General features: G+C 44.4%; 3 protein-coding genes across 3 annotated transcripts in view; 1 reads left to right on the forward strand and 2 right to left on the reverse strand.

The window, feature by feature from the left end:
* Positions 1 to 6,262, reverse strand: part of DYNLL1 (dynein light chain LC8-type 1) — a 31,096-nt gene extending 24,834 nt beyond the window's left edge. The window contains exon 1 of the mRNA XM_032876147.1: positions 6,155 to 6,262. The gene's annotated coding sequence lies outside the window, so the exon portion shown is untranslated. The remainder of the gene's footprint in view (positions 1 to 6,154) is intronic.
* A 412-nt stretch (positions 6,263 to 6,674) lies between these two features.
* Positions 6,675 to 13,444, forward strand: SRSF9 (serine and arginine rich splicing factor 9). The gene is made up of 4 exons (XM_032876141.1): positions 6,675 to 6,951; positions 9,294 to 9,454; positions 10,948 to 11,120; positions 12,955 to 13,444. Exons 1-4 carry the CDS (start codon positions 6,764 to 6,766, stop codon positions 13,096 to 13,098), a joined length of 666 nt encoding a protein of 221 aa, XP_032732032.1. The 5' UTR covers positions 6,675 to 6,763; the 3' UTR covers positions 13,099 to 13,444.
* Positions 13,445 to 14,935: 1,491 nt separating this feature from the next.
* GATC (glutamyl-tRNA amidotransferase subunit C) lies at positions 14,936 to 25,505 on the reverse strand. The gene is made up of 4 exons (XM_032876144.1): positions 25,410 to 25,505; positions 25,161 to 25,333; positions 17,142 to 17,245; positions 14,936 to 15,332 (listed from the first exon to the last, which is right to left on the reverse strand). The coding sequence occupies exons 1-4, from the start codon at positions 25,488 to 25,490 to the stop codon at positions 15,280 to 15,282; spliced, it is 411 nt and encodes a 136-aa protein (XP_032732035.1). The 5' UTR covers positions 25,491 to 25,505; the 3' UTR covers positions 14,936 to 15,279.
* Between the last annotated feature and the right edge of the window lies 1 nt (position 25,506).

Genomic DNA, 25,506 nt, shown 5'->3' on the forward strand with positions numbered 1-25,506 from the left:
TCTTTAGGAGACACCAAAGAGGAATAACATTCACAACACACTGTAAACTTCTTCAATTCTCTCTCCTATCTTTTTCCTCTTCTCATCCTCCCACACATGGCACTTGCTTCCTGAAAGCTCTCTGCATCCAAACCCCCTCCAAACCTAGTCTGCTACCGCTTCTCCCCTTCCACCCCTGCACAGCAAAGTTCTCTGTTATGTAGCGCTGCAGAATATGTTTTATTTTATTCCAGCACACGAATACAGTGGCAAAGAATAACAAAGAGAAGGCTCCCAGGGTGATGAGAACAGGCACGCACTCCACAGTGATCCAACCCCACAGCTCTCCTTGGCACCCTGGACCAGTTTCTCTGAGGTGACTCATTTTCCCACCAATGGTTTACTTCCCACATCACTTCCTCTTTGGTCCACTGCTCCCAAGGACCAGAGTCTGGGAGAAACTCATGACTGAGCCCGACCCAGAAGAGAACATTTTGCTGGGATGCCAGAGGGAACTGATGTCATAGGGAAAGGGAGAAAACCAGATGGGCCAGTTCATAGCATGTTTTATCCCCAGTGATAATTGTTTTACTATTACTTTTTATTGGGCACTGCCCTACTCCCTAGTGAATGGCTTGCCTGCCGTGGGAAATACATTAACTCTTAACACTCTGCCAAGGTCAAAGGCTTCTTTTCAATTTGAAGATAAGCCCAAGAGTGCCATTCTTATCTTCATATTAGGAATGATCAATGTTCTGGAGCTCCCATGTATTTTAGGTGAAAGCTTATCCCTGTAGAAAGGGCAGTCCTAGCCCAAGTATCTGAGAACTCTGATGCCCATCCACCATCATCAAGTCATGCAACTGAAATTAGTGGAGAAGGCACTAGATGTGACAGCTTAGAGCTGTCACACTTCTTGTCCTTCCTTATGTTCTCCACATACAACTGAACTCATCATCATTGTCCATTTCCTGTAGATTACTTTCTTCTGCTTTACTCCCCACCTCAGAATGCTACCCATGCATAACCAGTTCCGCAAGCCAAGAACTTGGAAATCAACCTGGGCTCCTCCTCACTCAGCCCCCACACCCAGTTTGTCCCCATGTCCTATGATGTCGTCTCCTTGGGATAACTCACCTCCTTAGTTTCAATCTCTATTACCTTACGTCAGGCCACTGGCATCTCTTGCTTGGAGGACTGCAGTGTCTACCAGCTGGGGTCTCCCTGCGTTGGCCCCCATGTTACTTCCCCATGTAACCTACTAGTCAACAGGCCATTTGGAGCTATCTCTGTTCTTTTTTTTTTTTTTAATATATTTTATTTATTTATTTATTTGACAGAGAGAGAGAGAGAGAGAGCGCGCGCGCGCATGCACAAGCAGGGGGAGTGGCAGGCCGAGGAAGAGGGAGAAGCAGACAGACTCCTCGCTGAGCACAGAGCCCGACAGAGGACTTGATCTCAGGACCCACGATCACGACCCAATCCAAATGCAGACATTTAACCAACTGAGCCTTCCAGGCACCTCTAGCCCTGTTTTTACCTATATGCACTTTTAGGCCAATCTGACTACACTATCATATCTTCCCAGAACAGTAAGAATCCATTGCAAAATCACAAATGAATAATGTACTTTTAAATAAAGGACTCTACAAAGTCCCAGGGAGGAGCTTACAAGGCAATACACAGCAACGCTTCCTACACAGACCCTTTGTCTCCCCCTGCCACCCACCACCCCCGCCTCATTATGGCAGGTATTGCCACACCCGTCCCTCACTCCTTGCTTCCGCAGCTGCACTCTAGTCTAATTAGCTTTTGGTCTCCTCCTCCCTATCTCTTACTCCTATCTCTAATCCTTTCAGCTGCCACTTCCTTCTGAAACTATCTCATCCCAACATAACTCTTTAGAGTCCTTCCTTCATGGTTACTCACTGCTCTCAGTGGAGTCCACACTCCATAATGTGATCTACTAGGCTTTGCAAGCCGCAGACCCAGCTCCTCCTCCATCTTCCCCACTTGAACCTTCTGCCCCAGCCATACTGTAGGGCAGTGAGGATCGCCCCTGGTCTGGTGTGCTCTCTTCTATGTGGGAGATCTGTCATACTTCTCTTTTTCCCTATGATTAACTCCTACTGGTCTTTCAGGGCTCAACCTCAACATCTCCTGGAAGCATTCCTTATAGTCTCTAAGATTGTATTAGGTGTTCTCATAGCGGTTTACCCTTATCACAAATGTCCTCTCTATGGCTGTTTGAATAGCAGCTTGAATACACACTTTGAGAACAAAATTGCATTACTGTATGCCATGGGCCTCTTATATGGCCTAAAATTTAGCCATAATGCTGAACAGATAAGCAAAAGCTCAAAAGCATGTTCCTGCCTAGAGTCTGTGGTCTTAGTAGGGAATGGAACCCATGAGCCCCTTAAGCATTAGGCCATAATTCTGGCCTTATTTGTGTTCTGACCTGCAAAGGTTAGTACCTGGGTTCAAAGGAAAACAAACAAAAAAATCCACCTTTAGGGTTCCATGGATGGCCATAAATGCCCCCTAGCAATTTAGCTGTGTTCCTTCCAATTCTACACTTGACCCTCTCTCCACATCAGGGCACAACATTTTCACGTCTATGAACCCCTCTGGTGATTGCACAACATAAGCTGCATCATTACTATTCATAAGCAATCTTCCACCTTGAGTCTTAGTAGGCTACTTGGTTGACTCTACTTCTTGCCCTAGGAGATGACCAAATTGTCTCCAACCAGCATTTTTTGCGGGGGTGGGGAGGCTGATCTTTCCAGGCAACAATTATATAGAAGTGGTAGGAGTCAGATAGTGGTATTAACACACCTAAACACACCCCAAAAATGGGGAGGCATCTGGACTTCTGGATGCCTTTAGGATACGTAAGCTCCTAAAAGTCTTTGTACTTTGATTCAAGATCGTATTTGGCCAGGACTCTTTCCTGCTTGATTTCTGAAGGCTAACAAAGAACAACTAGAAGCTTTACATCATCCAGAATACAACAGATGGTTCTGTTTTATTTTAGAAATAATTTATTGTGCTTTATTCCAATTATAAAAGTAGTACATGCTAATTACAGACAATTTGATAAATACAGAACAGCATAAATAAAAATATAGAAATCACTTCCAACAAGAGATATCTCCACAAACATTTGGAAAGGTATTTTGTTCTATGCTTCTCTGTTACAAGGAATGAATATGTGTGTGTGTGTGTGTGTGTGTGTGTATATTTTTTTTTTTTGAGGAACCTCCCGTGTGTGTGTGTTCCCTTGAACAGAACTGGATAGTACTGCTTAAATTCTTTTTTTTTTCAGAATATAAAAACATCGCACACAGTTGCAGTAACTATTTTCAACTTTACAGAACTATATTGAGTTCTAAAGTGAAAGTTCCCCCAACTGCATTCTTTGGAGACAACTGGTGTCAACCAATTTAACAGATTCCTTGAGAACATATATGTGTATAATGTACTTTTTTTTAAAAAGATTTTATTTATTTATTTGACAGAGATCACAAGTAGGCAGAGAGGCAGGCAGAGAGAGAGGAAGGGAAGCAGGCTCCCTGCTGAGCTCCCAGGTGGGACCAGGACCTGAGCCGAAGGCAGAAGCTTAACCCGATGAGCCACCCAGGCGCCCCTATAATGTACTTATTAAACAATGTATCTTTTTAAGCAGGCTCCACACCCATCGCAGAATCCAACATGGGCCCAAACACAACCGTGAGATCAAGACCTGAGCCAAGATCGAGTCAGCAGCTCAACCAACTGAAGCCATCCAGGTGGTCCTTAAATAACATTTTAAATTCATTTTAGGGGTGCCTGGGTGGTTCAGTGGGTTAAAGCCTCTGCCTTTGGCTCAGGTCATGATCTCAGGGTCCTGGGATCAAACCCCGCATCCAGCCCCGCATCGGGCTCTCTGCTCATGGAGGAGCTGCCTCCCCCACCTCTCTGCCTGCCTCTTGGCCTACTTGTGATCTTTGTCAAATAAAGAAAGAAAAATCTGGGACGCCTGGGTGGCTCAGTTGGTTAAGCAGCTGCCTTCAGCTCAGGTCATGATCCCAGCGTCCTGGGATCGAGTCTCACATTGGGCTCCTTGCTTAGCAGGGAGCCTGCTTCTCCCTCTTCCTCTGCCTGCCACTCTGCCTGTGCTTGCTCTCGCTCCTCTCTCTCTCTGACAAATAAATAAATAAAATCTTAAAAAAAAAAAAAAGAAAAATCTTTAAAAAAAAATCATTTTAATTATAACTAAATTAGCATGACCTTAATATCCTCCAAAATATCATTTAATAATTGTAACATTCAAAATTATTATGTTGAACCACTCTCTTATCAGGGGTTCAATTTTGTTTAAATTACAGAATGCAATGAACATACATAATTTATTGTAAGGATTTCTTATTTCCTAATGATAAAATCCTACAAGTGAAATTACTGGAATTTCAATACCAAAAGCTCTATGTATATTATCAGGACCTGATGTATACCATCAGTCTACCTTCCAAAAAGGATATACACTCAGTAGTTTTGCATGGGTGCCTAATTTTTGCTTTTATTTTATTTTATTTTTTTATTTTTTTATTTTTTTTAAGATTTTATTCATTTATTTGACAGAGAGAGATCACAAGCAGGCAGAGAGGCAGGCAGAGAGAGAGAGAGAGAGAGGGAAGCAGGCTCCCCGCTGAGCAGAGAGCCCGATGCGGGACTCGATCCCAGGACCCCAGGACCATGACCTGAGCGGAAGGCAGCGGCCCAACCACTGAGCCACCCAGGCACCCTTGTTTTTATTTTAAAAGGCTCAGAAGCGGGGGCCATCTGAATGGCTCAGTCTGTTGAGTCTGAGACTTGATCTCAGCTTAGGTCTTGATCCCAGGGTCCTGAGTTCAAGCCCCACCTTTGATTCCACTCCAGGCTTGAGTCTACTTGAAAAAAAAAAAAAAAGAAAACGACAACCTCAGAGGTGGTGTAACTACAAATCAACTACTGTACCTTCAGATTAAATGTTTGGTTTTATTCTCTTGCTATTGCTAGTATTAATGGAGTTCTTGTTTGTTTTTTTTAAACACCCAACGTGGGGCCCAAACTCACAACCGGGAGATCTAAGAGTCACCCACGACTGAGCCAGCCAGGAGACCCTAGAGTGTGTTTTTAAAACATTTCAGGGGTGCCTGGGTGGCTCGGTGAGTTAAAGCCTCTGCCTTCAGCTCAGGTCATGATCCTAGGGTCCCAGGATCCAGGCCTGCATTGGGGTGGGGGTGGGGGTGGGGTCTCTGCTCAGCAGTGAGCCTGCTTCGCCCCTCCGCCTACTTGTGATCTCTGTCAAATAAATAAATAAAATCTTTTGGGCACCTGGGTGGCTCAGTGGGTTAAGCCTCTGCCTTCGGCTGGGGTCATGATCTCAGGGTCCTGGGATCCATCTCCACAACAGACTCTCTGCTCAGTGGGGAGCCTGCTTCCCCCTTTCTCTCTGCCTACTTGGGATCTCTCTGTCAAATAAACAAATAAAATCTTTAAAAATAAATAAATAAAATCTTTTTAAAAAATAAATAAAATCTTAGAAAAAAAAAGTTTCCATACTTGCCCCCCAACATTTATTATAAAGATTTCCAGATATACAAAAAGGTTGAAAGAATGGTGCACTGAACACAGTGAACGCACCTGCCGTCTAGATTCTACAGTTAACATTCGGCTGTATTTGCTTTTGCGCACCTGCCCATGCATCAGTGCAGAGGTTTCATTTTTAATACACAAGTTCTTTTTAGATGCCTATTTTTGTAACGTCCCCAAGTTCAGTGCCCTGAACAATGGGTAGTAAATGTGAAAAAGTGCCAAAATGGCAGTCTACCCGGAGGCTCACCCCACAGGCTAGGAGCTCGGCTTTGGGTTCGAATCCCGACTCCACTAGGAGACCTAAGTTTTCTCACCTGTTAACATCGGAATCCCACCATCTTCGGGGAGGATTAAAAGCACAAATAGTGGGAGTTACTCTGTAGCGACAGCTGAGATAGCTGAGACTCTTTTACACCCTCCTAGCCTCCCCTGAATGTCAAGGCCAAGTTCTGGAAGCCATCTCAAGCCCCTCACACTCATCTTTAGTCCATTTGAGACCCTCAGTTCCAAGCGATTGTAAAATGGGGGCAGGATCGCCCAGAGGGTTACTGACCTGAGTTTGAAGGCCGCAAAGGCCCCACCCAGCCCACCGTCCGGGACTCCTTCAGGCCGCAGCAGGGTCAGCCTGCGGCCCGAGCCTGGCTCCCTCCCTCCCGCGCCCCGCACGCAGAGTGACTGCCCGCGGGCCCCACACTGGCCGCTGCCCGCGGGCCCCACACTGGCCGCTACCCGCGTCACCTCAGGGAGTGCTCACAAAAGCCTGTGAGGTAGAGCTACAGAGGCAGAAAACTGAGGCCCAGGAAGCCTGAGGCATTTGCCCCTGTCCCGGCCACTTGTCCATGAATCCGGCGAGGGAATTGCCTTCAGAGAATTCGGGAAATCGAGCCCAATTCGCCCGACTCCAAGGTCTCCTTCACTTCGCTCCCGGGCCCGCCCGCACCTACAGGGGGCGCCGGCCTGCGCGCAAGCGCAGTCATCGCAGCCGCGTCCCCTTTAAGACGATTCCTTTTGCTTCCTCCGACCCCTCCGCTTCCGCTCCGCCGTTCCCACAATGCAGTGCGGCTGAGCGCCTCCGAGCCCGCGGGGACGCTGCGGGGGGACCCCGGCTGAGGCGGCGGCGGCGACGTGGGCTGCGGCGGGCCCGCGGCGTCGGGCGGTGCGGATGTCGGGCTGGGCGGACGAGCGCGGCGGCGAGGGAGACGGGCGCATCTACGTGGGGAACCTTCCGACCGACGTGCGCGAGAAGGACCTGGAGGACCTGTTCTACAAGTACGGCCGCATCCGCGAGATCGAGCTCAAGAACCGGCACGGCCTCGTGCCCTTCGCCTTCGTGCGCTTCGAGGACCCCCGGTGAGGCCCCGCTCCACCCGCCCGCCTGAGGCCTCGGGCCCTTTCCTTCTTTCCTCCCCCTCCCCTCCGGGACCTCCCCTCCCCCTTCCGCGCAGACCCCTCACGGCGCCCCCGGGTGGAGGATGAGGCCTCCTCTCACAGCAGGCTTCGGCCGTCCTTTGCTTCGTCGTCACTTCCTCTAGGATTATTATTATTTTTTTTTTAACTTTACTTAAAAAACACAAAAGCTGGGCGTTTGCAGGGCCCCAGCCCGCCCAGACCGGCCTCGGGGATGGTACACACGACCAATCTCTCCCTCACCGCTGGAGAGGCACCCTTCAGGGGAAGCGGCCCGGAACTAGCCGGGAGAGGACTTCGTGAACAGAAGTGGCCAGTCGCCCTCCCTGCCCACCCCTCCCCCCAGCCAGAACTCGCCGTTACGGGGGAACAGACTGCGGGGATGTGGTCGTCTTTGGAGGTCGTAAAGGGGTGTCTGTGATGGAATAGATCTCCATCTTCGCGCGCCCGGGCGGGCCATGGTCTCGTCCTTATAAAAGCACCAGGGATTTGGGAAAAACTTCTAAAATAGTCTGAGGGGAGGACTCTGATTTCACTCCACTTGTCTGATGAGGGAGGCACTGCTGGATGCTTAGGACCCCAAGCATTGGGAAGCTCTTGATCCTTAAACTGGCTCAAAGGGGTCTTTGTGATTTTGCAAACTTTGTCGGCCTCACGGCCAAAAAAGACCGGGGAACTTTGAAAAACTGGTAGTTCTTAGGAGCCACCGCATGGACTGGTCACTGCACTTGGGGTAAATAAGAGCCCGCTCTGCTTCCCAGCAGTGACCCAGACAGTGCTTTCATCTAATCTGCACCTGGCAGGCTTCACTACAAGGACTGTCCATAGGTTGTCTTGCCTCCCTGGTGTGGTGGTATAGGGCAAGGAGGGCATCTGAGGACGGGGAGGTAGGAAGCACCCTGAGGCTTTGATGACTGACAGAGCTCATTCTTAAGCACCTTGCCATTTGCCTCAAAAAACGGAAGTAGGTATTTTTACGCCTAAACTGGAGAAGGTTGCACCTCTGTAACACTTTGTGTGTTTTTTGAACAGTTACCATGTGTCAAATACCACTTCAGCATTTTCAATAACCTATAAAAGAGGTAGTGTTAGCCACATTTTACAATGTAAAAAAACACGGAGGATTTAGAGTTGCTGATAAAAGAGAATGTTAGTAAGGGACCAGGGTAGCATTTGAACCCCCTTTGCTGTTACGCTGTTCTTTAAAACACAGACTTACTGTATGATATGCTACATTGTCATCTCTTTTAACTTCCATAATAGAAAAGCTGTCTTTTCATATCACTAGGTGCCAAGTTTCTAGCAAAGCACTGCACACATAGTATCTTATTTAATTCTTACAATAACCCTGTGAGATAGGCATACTACATTTAAGAGAAGTGAAAACTTGATATAAGCATTTACGCAAAGAGAGATACTAGTAAGTAGCAGAAGAATGATTTGAACTTGTCAGTCGGTATTCAGAATCTGCTCTTCAACCCCAGCAGTTCTGCCTCTCCTTCACTTTGTTGTAAATACAGCACTAGTTATGGTCCTCATTGCTTTTAACCTTGTAACTAGAATCTTGAGCAATTATGTGCCTGTGACAGCTGAATGATAACTTCTTCATTAGTGTATCTTTGGCTTTGCTTGTCCATCCAAGCTCTGAGGCCATTCTTTCTCCAGTCCAATATTGGAGAACCAGCTTGGTTCCCCTAGAGACCTAGGGAAGACTGAAAGTAACTTCATTGAATATTTACCTCTTTTGGCGAAGCTGCACCCAGCTTTGGTCTTTACAACTTAATTTTCCAAACCACACTGAAAAGGTACACATGAGAGTTACATATTTCTCACAAAGCACAAAGCATCTGTCTTTTGAGCCTCATTTCTTTTTAAATGAATTTTTCTTTCTATAGACTTGATGTACTAGGCCTTGTTGAATAATAATAAAGGACTAGTGTGTGGTGGGCATTCTGAGAAACTGCTCACAGGGTTAGAGAAATTTACTGAAATCATCTTTCAAGCTTTTTTTTTTTATTTTTTTCTGAATTAGTCTTCTTAAAATTCATCTGTTTGCCCCATTATTATCATCCCATACTTAGAAAAACCCGTGACAGTTGTAAAGTTTAATTCTAATATTATTATGAAAGGTCTAATATTATGAAAGGTCTTCACACAAAAGCAGTATTGCATCAAGATTGTTTTGTTTTTCTGGTTCATTTTCCCTTGTATACTTGTTACACAAACCACTCACTGGGAAGTAAGTCAGCCTCCTGAGCAGCACTAATTCCAACTTTTCTTTGCAGAGATGCTGAAGATGCAATTTATGGAAGGAATGGTTATGATTATGGCCAGTGTCGGCTTCGTGTGGAGTTCCCCAGGACTTATGGCAGTCGGGGTGGGTGGCCCCGCGGTGGGAGGAATGGACCTCCTACAAGAAGATCTGATTTCCGAGTTCTTGTTTCAGGTATGTTCCTTTAAAACTGAATGAGATGATGCATGTAAAATACTTAGCACGCAGTCTGGCCTCCAAGAAATGTTAGCTGTTACTTTTCAGTGCATGGGACACATGGGGCTTTCTTTTCAGTAACCTTTGCACAGTCTGAAGCCCTGCCATCTTGCCGCTGAGGCAGGTATCTTGCAAATGAAACTGCTATTGGTAGTGTAGTCTTGGTAGAACATCAGCTTCTTATAAAGAAGTTTTCTGGTGTTGAGAGGGAAGATAGTAGCAAAACCCTGTGAACTAGAATTCTGTAGAGATGCTTTCTTTTGTAATGTACTGGGTATCAGACTTGCTAGACATTCCAGGAACTAGATTTGAACTACTGCCCAGCCTTGGATGCTGAAAAAGGCCAGATTTTGGTGGTGGCTTTGGAATTATATAAAAAAGAAAACAAAAGAACTTGGAGTTTTAGGGGTCGTATTGCAGAACATAGAATGAAATGTCTAGTGTTGACAAGTGATGAAATGCCAAGCTCAGGGGTGTATTCGTCTTTTCAAAATACTAAAGCCCTGGTAAAGACTTGGGCCTTCTGCACACTGCAGGGGCATTTTAGGACCATGGTGGAGTGAAATGTATTGAGAAACCTGGCACTTTTCTTAGATGTAAATGTCACACAGTTACAGCAGACTTAAGAGCAATCCTCTCATTATCTGCCTATCTTGTGTCCCTTTGTAATTTTTTAACCCCAGAACTATTCCCTCCTTCAGGATGTCATACATATTTTTTTTTCTCTCCATGCTGCTCTGAAATCCTGCTTAGAAAACTATTAGGAAATGGCTGCAGTCCTGAGCTGTGAGCGGTAAACACAGCCTTTGAGAGCAGGAGCACATTTCCCTTTCATGATATCAGGTAGGGTTGTATAATTCCCGACTAGTTATAGCGTCTGAGTCTTACCTTTCCCCCCCCTGTATTGAAGAATGTTGGTGATCTTTTGAAAGGTACTTTGTTTAGTTTGTTAGTCATTCACACCTACAGGAAAACAAACTTTAGATTTTTGTTGTGTTGTCACCTTTAGCTATGCCTTGGTTATTATTTCATTGGATACTTTCAAAATTCCCATGTCCTGAGAACCCAGTCAAGCAAGAGATAATTGGTACTGATAAGTTTCATAATGGAGAAAATGAGAACTCAAGTCTTGGGAGTTTTTCTTAAATATGAAGGATAAAGAAAGAAAGGCTGTGAATTCTCACAGATACTAAACTGTAATGGGGTGGACTTATTACTCTGTTGGAAGGGCTTGGTCTCTGGAAGATTAGCCTAGAATCAACTTTTAATGGTGATTTACCACACATACTTTAGTACTTTCTGCTGGTTTTATGCCCTTTGCGACTTGTCGTTGAATTTGAATTTGAAAGTAGCAATGGACAAAAAAGGGACCCTAGGTACTGCTGGCTCTTAACAGGTCCGTTAACGTGGTTGAAGGATATGGCCTTTTCTCTTCTGTTGTCCATGCACAGGACTTCCACCATCAGGTAGCTGGCAGGACCTGAAGGATCATATGCGAGAAGCTGGGGACGTCTGTTATGCAGATGTGCAGAAGGATGGAATGGGGATGGTTGAGTATCTCAGAAAAGAAGACATGGAATATGCCCTGCGTAAACTGGATGACACCAAATTCCGCTCTCATGAGGTGGGTTCCCAACTTTTTTGAGCTTGCTCCTAAGCCACTCCACCTGAAGCTGACCTAGCAGAAGGAGCAGCAGGCCATGCGCTTGCCATTTGATAACCTCATAGTACCATTAAAGATCTCAAGTGGTTAAAGCCAGGGAATTCATCATGCCCAAATCCTTCAGGGTCATAACAAAGAAGTTTGCAGTCATAGTATTTTTAACCTGGAGAGAATACTGGTGCAGTCTGTCATAATGTGGCGAACTATTCTGTCATACCATCCCTTTCACAACCGGCTTACTCTGCAGTGTACCTCTGTGAACCTAATTTTTACGGTTCTCCCTCTGGGTCTAGTCTGTGCTCTGCAAGCCAACCTCATCATCTCAGCTCTTCTAAGGTTCTCACCTTATTTTTCCCTTCCGAAGAGTAATGCATGCAGATTGTCACCTTGGCATTTTCTTGTAATAACCTTAGTTCTCAGGACTTAGTTCTTGGTCTTTCAGGAAGGCAGCTGCTGCTTTGGATCCCTCAGTTTGATTCATATGTTGACTGTCCCTTTGATATCACTGAGATAAGACAGCAGACCCAACTGGACATTGCTTTTTCTGGTTATCTTGTCTTAACTATGGAGTTTAGATATGTCTGGGGTCCATTTCTTTTTCTAAGGATTCATATAGTTCCCCAATTTTATGACTTGGAAAATGCATGGCTTATTAACAGTGCTTTTGCTCAGGCTGAATTTGGAGCAGAAACAAAACAGGACCTGGGGGCACCTGGGTGGCTCAGGGAGTCCCACGTAGGGCTCCTTGCACAGCAGGGAGTCTGCTTCTTCCTCTGACCTCCCCCCCCCCCATGCACGCTCATTCTCTCTCTCAAATAAATAAATAAAATCTTATAAAAAAACAGGATCTGGTCCTGTTATACTGCAAAACAGGGCCTCAGTAATGATAAATCCAATTACTGACTTTACCTAGGGAATTCTGCATCCAGCTTCTTTCATCTTAGCATTTTTAGATTCTCTGAGAGTGTTAGCTGAGGGGAAAGGGCATAGACATGACTCCTCTGCCACTTAATAATTTCTCTTGGTTTTTGTTTTTAAGATTTTACTTATTTATTTGACAGAGAGAAAGAGAGAGAGAGAGATACAGAGAGAGAGATCACAAGTAGGCAGATAGGCAGGCAGAGAGTGGGGGAAGCAGGCTCCCTGCTGAGCAGAGAGCCCCAGTGCAGAGCTCAATGCCAGGACCCTGAGACCAAGACCTGAGCTGAAGGCAGGGGCCCCTCACTTAGTAATTTCTTAGCTGAGCTGTGCTCTGAACCCTGGTTTCTCACTATGCAAAACAGGAACAATAATAGCACTGTCTCATAGGACTTGCCAGGAAGCTAACTTATGAGGATTAATTGTATCTAACCTAGGTCCTGGCACCTGAGAGGTGTTGAATACAGGTTAGCTTCTGCCATAGGCATCTATCCAAAGATGCATATATGAGGTGGCAGGGAATTGAATTGTATGACCTCTGAGATCCTTTCTGGTTCTTAGGTTCAGGGGTCAGTGGCAGTAATTCAGTTGTATTAACAGTAGTGGCTAGTATTTGAGCATTTACCACATGTGAAGTTGCTGTTTATTATTTGTATCACGCTGGAACAGATAAGAACGTTGTTTTCCTCATCTTGAAATGAGCTGTTAAGCATACCTACCTCATAGCATTATTGTGAGGGTTTAATGAGATAACATCATGCCAGAGAAACAGTAAGTGCTCAGTACTTAACTATTGTTAGGCAGCCATGTTAGGTATTAGTGTGCTGTATTCTTCTGGGTCTTATTTTTTCCTGTACTCTTTTTGTTTGAATTTCAGGGTGAAACTTCCTACATCCGAGTTTATCCAGAGAGAAGCACCAGCTATGGCTACTCACGGTCTCGGTCTGGCTCAAGGGGCCGTGACTCTCCATACCAAAGCAGGGGTTCCCCACACTACTTCTCTCCTTTCAGGCCCTACTGAGACAGGTGATGGGAAATTTTTCTTTATTTTTTAGGTGAACTGAGCTGCTTTGTGCTCAGAATCTACATTCCAGATTGATGATTTAGTGTCTTAGGAAATTTTTTTAATTTTTTTTTAAGGAAATAAAATACATAATTTCTACCAGGGCCATATTGGCAGTGAAGCATTTTAAACTGCAGAAATTGTGGTTTTGGTTCAGAAATAAGTTGTATATTTTTCACCCCTGATTATGGGAAAAAAATCAGTGCTGTGTCTTTGTGGGTTGCTCTACTATGGAGATGAGCAGTTACTGTGACTGAGTCGGCCCATTCTGTTTAGAAATATATTTTAAACGTTTAGTAATTGACATGTGTGGTTGTCCTTGATTAAGTTAATAGATTTCACCAAACAGGCTCACTGATTAAAAGAAAGTCATTGAGTTGTAGCAGCAGCTTGTACCCAACTGGTAAGGAGAAGTGGGTAACTTTATTTGGGGACAAAGGTAGTTGCTATGTTGGTGGTTTGAGAATTTCAATTCCAAGAGTTGCTTCAGGATTGTCTTATAATTCAAGGCCAAACTTATAAATGAAGCTGCCTTAAAGAAGAAGGGAGTGTTTAAGATAGGGCAAAGGAATGAAAAGAATAAAACAGACTTTTTAAACTTGGCAGCAGCATAAAGATGATTGAAGATTTTTTTTTTTAACCTTTTTTTAAAAAAATATTTATTTATTTGACAGACCGATCACAAGTAGAGAGGCAGGCAGAGAGAGAGGAGGAAGCAGGCTCCCCGCTGAGCAGAGAGCCGGATGCGGGACTTGATCCCAGGACCTTGAGATCATGACCTGAGCCGAAGGCAGAGGCTTAACCCACTGAGCTGCCCAGGCGCCCATGATTGAAGATTCTTTTTTTTTTTTTTTTTAAGACTTTATTTATTTATTTGACAGAGAGAGATCACAAGTAGAGAGGCAGGCAGAGAGAGAGAGAGAGAGAGAGAGAGAGAGAAGCAGGCTCCCTGCTGAGCAGAGAGCCCGATGCGGGACTCGATCCCAGGACCCTGAGATCATGACCTGAGCCGAAGGCAGCGGCTTAACCCACTGAGCCACCCAGGCGCCCCATGATTGAAGATTCTTAAACAAAACCAACTGTGACAGTTTGGAGGGGAAGAAAAGAAATCTTTAAATTTTGGTTCTGTCACTTTTACCCCTAAATCTGTTTCATTTATTCTTGGTATCTGAGCTTTCTTAAAACACAAAACAAACCAAAAACCTCCACTATCTTGGATTCAGTAATCATGGTGGGGGTGGGTAAGTTACTTTGTTTCAGGCCTGGCACTTTTTTAAAAAAAGCCACTTTTTTGAAGTAAGATTGATATGTAAAAAGTTGTACTTATTTAATGTATACAACTCAGTGAATTAGGGATTAAGTGTTTATCCATGAAAGCATCACCATCAAAACTGTAAACATATCCATCACCTCCCAAAGTCTCTTCTCTACTTCAAGATTTATTTGTGGTAAGAGCATTTCATATAAGATCTACCCTGCTGGCAAATTTTTAGTATACAGTACAGCACTGTTAGCTATTTTTGTCATAGGTTCTTTTCAGAAAAACTAGCTGTGGCTAGCATCCCTTTTGCGTGTAATCACTTTGTGGGATAGTGGATGACTGCAGGTTAATCGTTCACAAGCTGTAGAGTCTACTTTGAGTACCCTTCATACCTTAGGAGAAAGCCTTCTGCTGGGAAGGAAGTGGGTACCCAGGAATAAAATGGAGTTTGGTAAAGATACAAGTTTCTTGGGTTGATAGAAACAGCAACTAAAAAGTACAACACAGGTTATCAGAGAGTGATCAGATGCATGGTTACATCAATAGAAAAATCCACTCAAGTGCCGTTTGGTAGACAGTCTTTCTGGAGGAGATAAAGGAGGATAACATCTTTACATACTGAACAGCCTGTGAATAAATACTTGATCCATTTCCTCAGAAAGTAACAATACCTCTTACTTCCAGTAGCAGCAGGAACTCATTGCCTTGTTTTGGGTAGATTATTTCCCAATTTTGTCTTCAGAGAGTTAGTTAATAAAAAATACTTAACCATCAGTTTTTTTCAGGTGACTGAAGTGGGGACATTAGTGTTCATAATAACAAAATACTGTCTCTGGGCTTCCACGTGTTCACAGGGTACCCCTTCCCAGAATTGCTACTCAGTTGTCTGAAAAAGGCTCTTGTTCATCCTGCTTTGGCAAAGAGATATTACCTGTTTGAAAACAGTAACAAGAAAAAATGTTAAAGCGGAGTCTGCTTCCAAACTGGTTGTACTGAGCTAACTTATCACTTGGTTTGTCGTGAAGAATAAGCAGTGCAGATAAGTGTAGTATCTATTCTGTTTTTCTGAGTGTCTGAAAGAACAACAGTTGTAACTGAAGCCTAATAAGTGCATGCTTTTCAGTAAAGAGCAGAGATAGTTTAGCCAGTTATATGCATATGGGAGTGGAAGGAAAGACTAATGATTGTGAATTCACTTTGTCTCAAGAAGTCTGACACAGAGTTCTTTTTTTTTTTTTTTTTTTTTAAAGATTTTATTTATTTATTTGACAGACAGAGATCACAAGTAGGCAGAGAGGCAAGCAAAGAGAGAGAGAGGAAGGGTAGCAGGCTCCCTGCCGAGCAGAGAGCCCAATGCGGGGCTCGATCCCAGGACCCTGGGATCATGACCTGAGCTGAAGGCAGAGGCCTAACCCACTGAGCCACCCAGGCGCCCCTGACACAGAGTTCTTTTTGGAGAAACAGCATATATGATGAATGGATAGGTCTGCTAAAGTAGTGACAACTATCAGATTCTGAGAGAGATTATCTTTTTTTCTCTTCAGTTAATTTGAGGTGGTTTAGTGAATCAAAGGCATGATTAAGAGCCGAGTCCACAATTTTCTAAGCTTTCTTTCTCATTCTTGCTTCAAGCAAAGCTTTCCTTTAATTGGCTGGTCTTGATCAAAGAGAGAACCCCTCTGGGGGACTGATGTCTGTCTCTGAGGCTAGTTAGAATGGTTCTCTGAGATGATCTCCTGAACCTGTAGCTGGCACTTGGAAAACCATCTACCTGAGCACTTCGTCCCATTCCCAAACATTCAGAAGGGTGCGGCAGTTCAGAAGGCCCATCTGTCTGCAGAGCAGATTAAAAAGTTCAACCCAACCAAAATTCTGGATTTTAGTATTAGCCCAGAGTCATTTTTAAGTTTTCATTTAAAATAGTCACAGTAAATTTTAAAGACGCAAATTTCAACAACAAGGCTGCAAACTGATGGCTCACAGGATGCATCCGGCTTGCAGGTATGTTTTATTTACATGGTTTTTTTTTTTTTTTTAATCTTGGAATTAGTTCCCATACTTAAAATTTGGGAACTACCATACACACATCAAAATGCCGTATGTCCAGGTTCTCAGGGAAAATGGGCTCCCAAGTACTGTCTGGCACAGAACGAGAAGCAGTGAGTGCTAGTTGCGCCTTTAACGCAGAGCTTGAGCTTCAGATTTGATACCATGTACATACACACCTCCCCGCCCCAGTCCCCATTTTGCTCATTCCTCTTACAGACAGGCCCTTAGGAGTGAATGTGACCCCTACACTTACTGCCACCTAACTTTTTTTCCCCCACTGTTAATATATGTGGGGTTTTTCATTTCACTTTTATTGGGATAGAATCGACACACAACATTGTCTTAAGTTCTACAACACAATGATTTTATATATATATAATACACATATAATATATATATCAAAATGATTACCAGAACAAGAGTATTTAATATCTATCATCTCACATTAGTTTTGTCCTTGTGATAAGAACTTTTAAGATCTACTCTCTTAGCAACTTTCAAGTACAGAATACAGTATTAAGTATAGTCATTCCACTGTATGTTGAAGTTTGTACCTTTTGACCACCTTCACCTAATTCCCACTCCATACTTCTTAAAGTACTTTTATGTAGCAAATTTGGACCTCACAGCTCCCTTTATATTCTTAGTTCACTGAGGGACAATCTGTTAAGCCACTCTGGGGAACACATACCTGGGGGGGCCACAAAATACTCCTCCACAACTTGATGGGCATTTTGTAGTAGTTCTTCAGCACAGTTGCCTTCTACCACACTGTCAGATCTCAAGTATAGACATCTACAAAACCAGAAGCTCAAGGTTACCTTCTCAGAGAATAGGCTTCTATGGCATGGGTGAAGAGGGTTGAGAATGGGAGAAAACAGAGCAGCATATTCTTGAGGTATGGTCACTACTCAAAGATGGAGGAGCGCATGCTCAGTAGTTAACCATATAACTATCGGCAGTTTATAGATTCTCAACCATTCAGTGAGGTAAGTGGTAATCGTTCCTCAGAACTGACACATTCAGTAAACACTCCTGCATCATTACTATGGGTAAGCTGCTTTTGGTGGATACTGGTAAGGCAAGTACAAGGTTTTAAGTCTAATATGTAAGCAAAGCTTGCCAAAGGAGTAGAAAAGGGGCACCTAAACCAGCCTGGGTAAGGAACAGGTACTCAGAATAGGTGATGTCACTGCTAAAGGATGGGTAAGAAACTACTGCATGGGAAGTGGACTTCCAGGCAGGTGAAGAAACTTGCTCAAGAGTGGTTATAAGTGACTTAGATATTAGGTCCCAAGTGACAGGACTGGAATCCGCACAGTTCTTGTACCCCAAAGATGAGCTGTTTTTCACTGCAGCCACATTCATGGACATGGAGGTGCCTGCCTTTGCACAGCTGAAGAATATTCCACTGTTCTCTGGACCTACTGGCTTCATTAAAGTGTCCAGATGGCAAACCAGTGAAACCAAACAGGAGTTGAACATATCAATGGGGCTTCACTGCGGTTTCAAGGCTTAAAAGTGCAAAAAAAAAAAAAAAGTGAGCCTGCTTCCAGATATTTGGGCTGAAACATGAGCAGTCTGCTCAGTCACTGATAGGGAAGCCAAGCTCTTTCTGCTTTGAGCCAGACCTAGACTAAGGGCTAAACCTAATGGGACAAAAGGGCAAGGATGTGACATGAACATCCAGGGAACGGCTGCAGAGGGTGATGTCATGGTAAGATCCTCTTAGGAAAGGACTTTTTCTGTTTCTTCTGTGGCACCCACCCTAGGGCCAGACACAATAAGCACTCATGATACGGACTAGAGAGAGCTGCAGTCTAACTCTGTCGCCTTGGACAAGTATGGATCTTTCCAGACCTTAACTTTCTTGCCAAAAAAGCGAAGGCTGCATTTAATTTTTTTCCCCCTAACCGTATAGAGGCTTATGAAAACTTGGAGAACAAAATAAAAATCCTTTGTAAAGGTGACCATTGGACCTTCTGGAGTTTGCATTTCTGCTGGTTGATACAACAGAATGGCTAAGAGCTTGGGCTCCTGAGTCACAGATAAATTCAAATCTTAAAGCCATAGATGGCACATGTGTAAGCTACTTATCCTCTCCATGTACCTGTTCCCTTATTTGTGGAATACTTCACAGAACTGCTGGGAAGATGAAATGTTAAAGATCTGATAATTGGGGCCTGTGTTCTCATTGCAGAAAGAGGTGGGTATGCTGAGCAGCCCCTCCTCCTCTTAGAGTTCGCGTACCTGGGCACACCTCAGTCCCCACTCCTCATTCAGAGTATACCCCTGCCCTTAACCTGCTGGAATCACGCATCACCTGCCTAGCCCCTAGGGGAGGCTGCTAATTGTTCCTGGGCACTTGGGAGAGTTTGATGAAGTCAGACTCTACTACCACCAACAGGTGGTTAGAAGCTATTGCTTCACAGTAGATGTAATAGCAATTGAGTTATTCACTCATTGGACAGTTGGTTTCCTGTTTAAGTAATGTTTCCAGAAAAAATTCACTCCTTAAAATACCACACATTTTCACCTAATTACTGTTATGATGGAGTTGTTTCCAGAAGAAATCCACACCTTCCTATTTTCATTATCATAGGCTGCTGAACTCAGGGTCTCTGTGAGGGTGGCACATCAATTGTTCATTTGGCAAGTTGCTTAACTTCTTTCTTTCTTTTTTTAAGATTTATCTATTTGTCAGAGAAAGAGCACAAGCAGGGGAAATGGCAGGCAGAGGGAGAGGGAGAAGCAGGCTCCCAGCTGCACAAAGAGCCAGATGCAGGACTTGATCCCAGGACCGTGGGGTCATGACCTGATCCAAAGGCAGACACTTAACCAACTGAGCCACACAGATGTCCCGCTTAACTTTTCTTGATCTCAGAATCATGCATAAAACTCCCAAAGAGAACCAGGTGCCTATCAATTACTGATTGACTAAATGTCTATCTCACTTCTCTTTCTCAGGGTTCTACAAGAGAACTTTAGCCCTAATATTATAGGACACCCATTTTGATAATAAATCAACTGTGGGCTAATATTAATTATGTACCATCCTGGGAAGCGCTAAAAAAGAATCACTTGAATCTTACGTGTTCTGGTTCAGATGAAATCCTGGTTGAGAAAGGCTCACAGACAAAGCACTTTAACCAGTAGCTGTGGGAAATGCTAATAAAAAGCAATTTAATGGAAAGCACTACAGCAGCACTGGAGAAGAAATGCCTTTATTGGCCACTGACCTGACCAGATAGGAGTGCTCTGCTGCTGGTGTCAGGCAGCCAGGAGTCATTTTTTTCTGGGCACAATTCTGTTTCCATCATCTACAATCCTTTTCCCTTCTTCCTAACTAATTTCTAGTTTGATTTAGACTGGAATGAGAGTTAATACATTTGGCAAAGAATTTTTGGTTCAAATAAGATCCTGAGGGACATCCTAAGCACTGAAGTATTTGGCTGCAGTCAGAGATGTCATCATCTGAATCAGTCTCTGGAGATGGGAGAAAATAAAGGTTCTAGGGGTTGACTTTTTATTTATTTATTTTTTTTAAAGATTTTATTTATGGGGCGCCTGGGTGGCTCGGTGGGTTAAGCCTCTGCCTTCAGCTCAGGTCATGATCTCAGGGTCCTGGGATCGAGCCCCGCATTGGGCTCTCTGCTCAGCGGGTAGCCTGCTTCTCTCTCTCTCTCTCTACCTGCTTCTCTGCCTGCTGGTGATCTCTGTCAAATAAATAAATAAAATGTTAAAAAAAAAAAAAAGATTTTATTTATTTATTTGACAGAGAGATCACCAGTAGGCAGAGAGGCAGGCAGAGAGAGGGGAAGAAGCAGGCTCCCTGCTGAGGAGACAGCCCAATGTGGGACTCCATCCTAGGACCCTGAGATCATGACCTGAGCTGAAGACAGAGGCTTAACCCACTGAGCCACCCAGGCACCCAGGGGTTGACTTTTTAGATGGCATATCTAGAACAGTATTTGAGAGCTGAGGCTCTGAATTTCAAGTTCTGGATTCTCTTATTACACTGCGAAACTCTGCGGCATATTACACTAGTTTTCTGTGCCTCAGTTTCTTCATCTATAAAGGAGATACTAGCATTTACCTTCCAGAGTTGTATGTGATAATTTAGATAAAATCTTAGCGCCTGGCACATAAGGACACTAAATGCTTTCTATCTAAAACCAAAGGCTAGGTATTAATATGCCAAGAGATTTCTTATAGCCAGTCAGTGCTTTTACACCTAGTGTGGCCTAAAACGGTTGAACACTTGTCTTAATTGGGTTCCATTTCAAACATTAGGCAGTATGTTAAAAAAAACAGGGTCCTGGGATCGAGCCCCACATCAGGCTCCCTGCTCAGCAAGAAGCCTGCTTCTCCTCCTCCCTCTCCCACTCCCCCTGCTTGGGTTCCCTCTTGCTGTCTCTCTCTGTCAAATAAATAAAAATCTTTAAAAACAAAAAAGTCCTATAAGTGCTATATCTCTAAAATGGAATAATTAACTCAAACTGGTTTCCAAGTTGATGGCAAGACTGCAGATCACTGAATATGAAGTCACTATTCCAGCTACCAGATACAACCCTCTTCATCTTTTTCACAAACTTCCTTGAGTAATAGTTGCATTTCTTTATAGTTTCCCTGTACATGGTCTGGGAAATTCTGTCTCCTCTTTGTGCTTCTATGCCCTCCTTTCCCAAAGATACTAATAAAGAACAGTCAACGGGGGACCTCAGTGGCAGAGTTGGCTAATTTTCTGACTTTTGGTTTCAGCTCAGGTCTTAATCTGAGTGTCATGAGATAGAGGCCCCCGCTGGGCTCTATGCTCAGTGCGGAGTCCGCTTGAGACTGTTGCTCCCTCTTGCTCTGGACTGCTTCTGTCTCTCAAATAAAATCTTTAAAGAACATTCAACAGGGACGCCTGGGTGGCTCAGTGGGTTAAAGCCTCTGCCTTTGGCTCAGGTCATGAGCCCAGGGTCCTGGGATCAAGCCCCCCATCGGGCTCTCTGCTCTACAGGGAGCCTGCTTTCTCCTCTCTCTCTCTGCCTGCCTCTCTGCCTGTCAAATAAATAAAATCTTAAAAAAAAAAAAAAACATTCAACAAACATTTACTGAGTGCTAGGTAGCAGATACTGAGAATATGATGAGTAATAATAGATATGCTGCTCCCCGGTACATGGATAAGTAGTAGAAGAGGGACAGAGAATAAAATATGGCACACCTGGGGGCGCCTGGGTGGCTCAGTGGGTTAAGCCTCTGCCTTCGGCTCAGGTCACGATCTCAGGGTCCTGGGATCAAGCCCCGAATTGGGCTCTCTGCTCAGCGGGGAGCCTGCTTCCCCCCCCCCCCCCGCCTGCCTCTCTGCCTACTTGTGATCTCCGTCTGTGAAATAAATGAATAAAATCTTTTTTTTTTAAGTTTTTTTTTTTTTTAAGATTTTATTTATTTATTTGACAGAGAGAGATCACAAGTAGACAGAGAGGCAGGCAGAGAGAGAGGGAAGCAGGGTTCCTGCCGAGCAGAAAGCCCGATGCGGGACTTGATCCCAGGACCCTGAGATCATGACCTGAGCCGAAGGCAGAGGCTTAACCCACTGAGCCATCCAGGCGCCCAAATGAATAAAATCTTAAAAAAAAAAAAAAATATGGCACACCTGGCTGGCTCAGTCCCTAAACATCCAACTTTTGATCTCAGGGTCGTGAATTCAAGCCCTACATTGGGTGTAGAGATTACTTAGGAAAATAAATTAATGTATAAATATATACATAAATAAATATTACTCAAATAGGAACGCCTGGGTGGCTCAGTGGGTTAAGCCGCTGCCTTCAGCTCAGGTCATGATCCCAGGGTCCTAGGATCGAGTCCTGCATCAGGCTCCTTGCTCAGTGGGGAGCCTGCTTCTCTCTCTGCCTCTGCCTGCCGCTCTGCGTATGTTCTCCCCCACCCTTCTCTCTCTGACAAATAAATAAATAAAATCTTTAAAAAAAAATTACTCAAATAGACATATAAACACATGTAAAATTACAGCTCTATTGAATACCATGAGAGCCACAGGTCCTGAAAGCCTGACTTTGTAAGAGAAGAATCTGAGGAAGAGGCAGTTGAAATCTGAAGAAAGTAAAGTAGACAAAAAAAGTAGTGGGTGGGATGAGGTAGAGGATTCTGAGAAGGAAACAGAATGGAGAGCTTGAGGAATTGAGTTACAGCCTTATCTTGGAGGTGGGCAGGGGCTAAGTTAAATGATGCTTTGTAGGCCCTGGTGGAGCTTTTGTCTTTATCTTAAAGAATACTAGAGAGCCACCTGAAGAGCCTGGGTAGGCGAATGACCTCAGATTTCTATTTTGAAGTGCTATGTAATTTTGGGCAAACTGACTTATGTAGATCTGAGCATCAGATTACAATATAGAGAAAGGATGTGACGGAATCAAAGATTAGAGGTGAGGGTTGCCTGGGTGGCTCAGTGGATTAAAGCCTCTGCCTTTGGCTCAGGTTGTGATCCCAGGTTCCTGGGATCGAGACCTGCATCGGGCTCTCTGCTTAGCAGGAAGCCTGCTTTCCCCTCCCTCTCTGCCTGCCTCTCTGCCTACTTGTGATCTCTGTCTGTCAAATAAATAGTCTTAAAAAAAAAAAAAAAAGATTGGAGGTGAGAATGGGAGGCTAGCAAGCACTTTACACAGAGGTTATGGTTACATACAGGTCTGGTTCTCTCTAATAGAGTGCTAATGCCAGCTCATCTTTTTTGCTCCCATCTATATTGAGTATTTGGGGCTCGAACTCATGGCCTTGAGATCAAGACCTGAGCTGAAGTCGAGTTGGACACCTAACTGACTGAGCCACCCAGGCACCCCAAGAATGTATTTTTTAAAAAATCCCATCAAGGGGGAGCCTGGGTGGCTCGGTTGGGTGTCTGCTCTTGGTTTCAGCTCACATCATGATCCCAGGGTCCTGGGATCAAGCAGAGAATCAGGTTCCCTGCTCAGCAAGGAGTCTACTGATTTCCCTCCCTCTCTGATCCTTCCCCCACACACCATGCACTCTAAAATAAATAAATCTTTTTTAAAAAATCCCATCAAGAAAAGGGTAGGACAGAGTTGTAGACTGCCTGTCTTTATGAGCTACATACCCATTCACCCAAGAAACTGTAGTCCCAACCAGCAAACAAGTCTGCTTTTCAGAAAAGAGCATTTTCTTTAAAAATGTATTAAGATTTAGCAAAATTTGGTAGAAGTGTGGAGAGACTGCACCCGTTTAGTATAATATTCACAAACTGCTTTGTCAAAGACCTGTCCCTCCCTATTACAGTAGACTGTATCACTTCTTGTGTTATTACTCTGCTCCTTTAGGCATTTGTGTTTTGGCCCTCACTATAAGATGAAGTTAGAATTTTCCTCTGCATTTCCACTTTCTTTAAAACTATTATTACAGGGGCGCCTGGGTGGCTCAGTGGGTTAAGCCTCTGCCTTCGGCTCAGGTTATGATCCCGGGGTCCTGAGATCGAGCCCCGCATCGGGCTCTCTGCTCAGCAGGGAGCCTGCTTCCTCCTCTCTCTCTCTGCCTGCCTCTCTGCCTACTGTGATCTCTCTCTCTCTGTCAAATAAATAAATAAAATCTTAAAAAAAAAAAAAACAACTATTATTACAGTTCCTTGCATGCTCTGAGGGAACAAAAGTTAATGAATATACCAGAATATGTCAAAAAGAGGACACATTAAAGTACTGATAATCCCATACACAATGTTCTGAACTTTACCTTTTTTACTAAATATAATCTTTTCATATCAGTATAGTTGCATTATTTTTAAACAACTGTCAATATTCCATTCCATGATGATGTATTTAGCCATGAAAGCTAAGGCTGTTTCTGTTTTTTGTTTTTCGGGGTTCAAAAAATTTTTTAAATTAAGTAAACTCTACCCCCAGCTGGGCTGAAACTCATGACTTGGAGATCAGAGCATGCTCTGCAGACTGAGCTGGCCAGGTGCCCCTTGTTGGGAGCTTTTTGTTGTTTTTTGTTTTGTACTATAAACAGGTCTGGATACCCTGAACACTCGTGCATACACATCCTGCTGCATTTTTACAGATGTTTCCACAAGGACCCACTAGGTCAGAAGATATGTACAGGCCATATTTTGGGACAGGAATCTAACAAGTAAGCAAGTCAAACACAAGCTCACATTCTATTAACAAGAGACAGATTAACAAAAATAAGATAATCAAGAAATTGGAGAAAATCCAACAGGATCGGGGTCGGTGATTATTAAGGGAGAGGATATTTGGAGAGGCCTTACCGAGGAGAGAACTACGACCTGCCAAGGAAACAGGCTGCCCAAGGAAAGGGGAATAGCAAACGCAAAGATTCTAGACAAGAAACAAATTTGCCATGTTGGAGACGTAAGAAAGCTAATGTAGATGCAATGAAAAAAACAGTACGCCCGAGCGGTAGGCAAGGACTCTGTGAAATAGGGCCTCAAAGGCGATGATTAGCAGTTCGGGCATGGTTCCTAGCTACACTGGGAGGCCTCGAGGACTTTAAACGCGAGTGATAGGACCGATAATGAACAAAGGAAACCATGAAACTTACCACGGGGTGACCGTGGACAAGTTCTTCCATCTCGCTAAAGCTCTTTTCCCGTCTGTGAAAGGACACACTAATAATCGCCACCTCAAATGTCTGCGAAGGCGCCACAGGCAAGGCTTCAGGGTACGCAGCCGCGAGTGTTTACCTGTCCTCCAGTACTGATTCCATGGGCTCCACCCCGTCGGTGTCCACCGCGCGGAGCCGGTCGGCAAAGGCGATGGCTTTCTCCAACCGTGCCACGGCCTCTTGGCTGCCGAAGTCCACAAGCGCTAGACGCTCCAGGTGTTCGATCACCTCGGCCGTGATCCGGCCACTACCCTGGAGGGATGAGGCGGAGAACAGGGGTCACGGGTGGGGCCTGCTCCGCCACCCGCTTGACGCCCCCGGCCTTTACCTGAGGATCCGCCTTGGAGGTGAAGCCCCGGTGCCAGCCCAACCAGGACCAAAGGCCCAACTTCGTCGCCCGGGCCCACATTTCTCTCTTCAGCCGC

This window comes from Lontra canadensis, unplaced genomic scaffold, assembly GCF_010015895.1.
Source record: "Lontra canadensis isolate GAN:19392208 unplaced genomic scaffold, GSC_riverotter_1.0 scaffold58, whole genome shotgun sequence".
NCBI classification, from domain to species: Eukaryota; Metazoa; Chordata; class Mammalia; order Carnivora; family Mustelidae; genus Lontra; species Lontra canadensis.